The sequence below is a fragment of the Hibiscus syriacus genome, unplaced genomic scaffold (genome assembly GCF_006381635.1).
Source record: "Hibiscus syriacus cultivar Baekdansim isolate YM2019G1 unplaced genomic scaffold, ASM638163v2 tig00110716_pilon, whole genome shotgun sequence".
NCBI classification, from domain to species: Eukaryota; Viridiplantae; Streptophyta; class Magnoliopsida; order Malvales; family Malvaceae; genus Hibiscus; species Hibiscus syriacus.
In genome coordinates this window covers 86,637-89,444 of record NW_024062835.1, presented here as the reverse complement: position 1 = coordinate 89,444, position 2,808 = coordinate 86,637, and the positions used below count along the sequence as shown (strand labels likewise).

Sequence of the window (2,808 nt, the reverse complement as noted above, 5' to 3'; positions counted from 1 at the left end):
TGTGTTGTTTGATAAGTCATCAAGAAATTAAGTACCGAATATATTTATTTTATTCCATAAAAAGTAATCTTTTATTTTTTTTCTAAATTTTAATATTATTTAATATGTTTTATATTACTTTTAGAGCACTCGTAGTCCCTAAATTTTAAAAATACATGTAATTTGATCATCAAACTTTTAAAATTTACATTGAAATCATTAAACTTTTAATTCAATTAAAAACTTACATATATATATATATATATAATATATATATATATATATATATACTTAAAAAATTAAAAATATTATTTAACAGTTGAATTTAAATTTTAATAATTTTAAAATAAAATCAATAGTTTAATAGTTTAAAAATATTTATGTTCTATTTATCTTGAAATGAACTTAGAAGCTAGAATAGGAATTTAGAAACCAAATTTAGACATAAAATGAAAAAATATTTAAGGCTTAATATAAAAATAAGTGGCTACATTTTACTTAAAATTGACTCTTGGTGCCTAATTTTTTTCGTTAAAAATAGGCATCTATGTTTCATCCGTTAAATTTTTAGGTGTCTACCATTAAAAACTCATTAAATGACACGTGTAACGTTTATATTTTTATTTTTTAAAATAAAATATTATTTTAAAAAAATTAAAAAAATTGAACATGACATATATCACTTAACGGTAAATACTTAAAAGTGTGACGAAAAAAATATTGGCATTTATTTTTAATAAAAAAAACTCTTTAAACGTCAATTTTAAGTATAATTTGAACACTTGTTTTTTTATTAAGTCAATATTTAATAATGGAAGAAAACATGAGAGCAAAACGGATGCCTTAATATTGGGCCTTAATTTCAGCCCTTTATATATAGCCCATTCCCTCCATTATTTTTCACATTAAATTATTTTTATTCGGCGATTTTCTCTCTCCCCAAACACATTCCCAAAAAAAGAAAAAAGAAAATAAAAAGAAAGATGTTCACGTGGGTCCTCTGAGAAATTTCCTGGTTCTGTCTCTCCTCTGATCTGGAAAGAAATCGACCCATCACATAGTTTCCAAAGCTGTTCAAATCTTCAGCGAAATTGTTGAAGAACTGAAAGTCTAGGATGGCCTCCACATTCAGAGGTGATGAAACTTCTCCTTTCTTTGGTTTCCTCGGCGCTATTGATGCCCTCGTTTTCTCCTGTATGGGAGCTGCGTATGGGACGACCAAGAGCGATGTAGAAGTGGCCTCAATGGGAGTGATGAGGCCAGAGATGGTTATGAAATCAATCGTCCCCGTTGTTATGGCCGGTGTTTTGGGTATTTATGGGTTGATTATTGCGGTTATTATTAGCACTGGGATTAACCCGAAGGCCAAATCTTACTACCTTTTCGATGGCTATGCTCATCTTTCCTCCGGTCTTGCTTGTGGCCTCTCTAGTCTTTCTGCTGGCATGGATATTGGAATCGTGGGCGATGCTGGTGTTAGAGCCAATGCTCAACAGCCAAAGCTCTTTGCTGGGATGATTCTTATCCTCATTTTTGCCGAGGCTTTGGCTCTGTATGGACTCATTATCGGTATCATCCTCTCATCTCGTGCCGGTCAATCACGAGCAGAGTAGAGTGCAAGATTCTGAAACTTGGGGTGTTGCTTTAAATTTCCCCCTTGTTCATCATGATAATAATTCGTCTTCATGTTTTGATTGTTAGGCTTATATATTTTATAGATGCAAGCATGCCTGCATAGACCGTCATTTTTTTGTTATTTGTTGCATATCTATGATTGAGATTAGGAGTTTGTGATTTGATTTGTGATTCAACCATGATTAAATGATGCATTTCAATTGTGTAAATTCTAATCTAATTAGCAAAGTTCCTATGGAATTTGGATGTGATTCCCTATGATTAAAACCTTCATTTTCAACCTATTTTGAGATTCAGGATCCTTGTTAGTATTTTTTTTTGGGAATTTCATATATGTGGTAAAGCCATAGGTTCATAGTTCCATCCTTAAATTTAGCTTCTTTTGAGTATATGTGAATCTCGTATCGAAATATGCTTGGTGGGTTTTGTTATATAATGAAATTTTTACCTTTTTTTTTATTTCTATAATAAATTATAAATTATGTTTATACATGTTTATAATTGAAGAGGAAGTGTGAAACTAATGCAAGAATTAAAAGAAATGTCAAGTTAACTCCTAATCAAGTATCTCAGGCTTTTGTCGCTAGCCGATATGCTATGGTAAGTTGGATAATTTGATATTTATTATAAAGTTTATTTTTATTTTAGAGTCTAATTTTTATTTTTTGAAATCATATAGCGCAAGGATGATGAAGAACCAAATAGGATGGATTTCTTCAAGGCAACTCATTGTTCAAATGACAAAGAATGGACAACATCTGAGTCACAAGCAAAATATGTAAGACCTCACAAAATTAAGTATTAAATTGTAATTTTTCATCTAAGGATTATTTTATTTATGAATGACTTTTTTTAGGAGAAAATGGTGGAGTTGCAATCAACTCCAGTTGAAGACGGAGCAGAACCTAAGAATATTGATGATATATAATGGATGAGGTACTTGGTACAAGATCAGGATACATTCCAAGGCTTGGATATGGGCCAAAGCCTAAGAAAACAAATTCAAGTGCAGATACAATCGAGTTAAAAAAGAGTTTGGAGAATAAAGAAGATGAACTTAATAAATATAAGTCGAATTTTGAATTGATTCAAACTCAAATGGAAGCTAGAGATCTGCTTTGTTAGCTGTTGTAATTCAAGTGCCATCACTTCAATTTTCAGGTAAACAATATAGTTAATCAAATAAAAATTATT

At 30.5% G+C, this 2,808-nt stretch overlaps 1 protein-coding gene across 1 annotated transcript; it reads left to right on the top strand.

Moving 5' to 3' along the window:
- The first annotated feature begins 1,079 nt into the window (after nt 1–1,079).
- LOC120138899 (V-type proton ATPase subunit c2-like) lies at nt 1,080–2,393 on the top strand. Its single transcript, XM_039154285.1, has 2 exons — nt 1,080–2,214; nt 2,294–2,393. Exon 1 carries the CDS (start codon nt 1,095–1,097, stop codon nt 1,590–1,592), a length of 498 nt encoding a protein of 165 aa, XP_039010216.1. The 5' UTR covers nt 1,080–1,094; the 3' UTR covers nt 1,593–2,214; nt 2,294–2,393.
- The last annotated feature ends 415 nt before the right edge of the window (nt 2,394–2,808 follow it).

Coding starts and splice junctions, on each gene's coding strand:
- LOC120138899 (XM_039154285.1), top strand. CDS start 1,095: ATGGCCTCCACATTCAGAGGTGATGAAACTTCTCCTTTCTTTGGTTTC.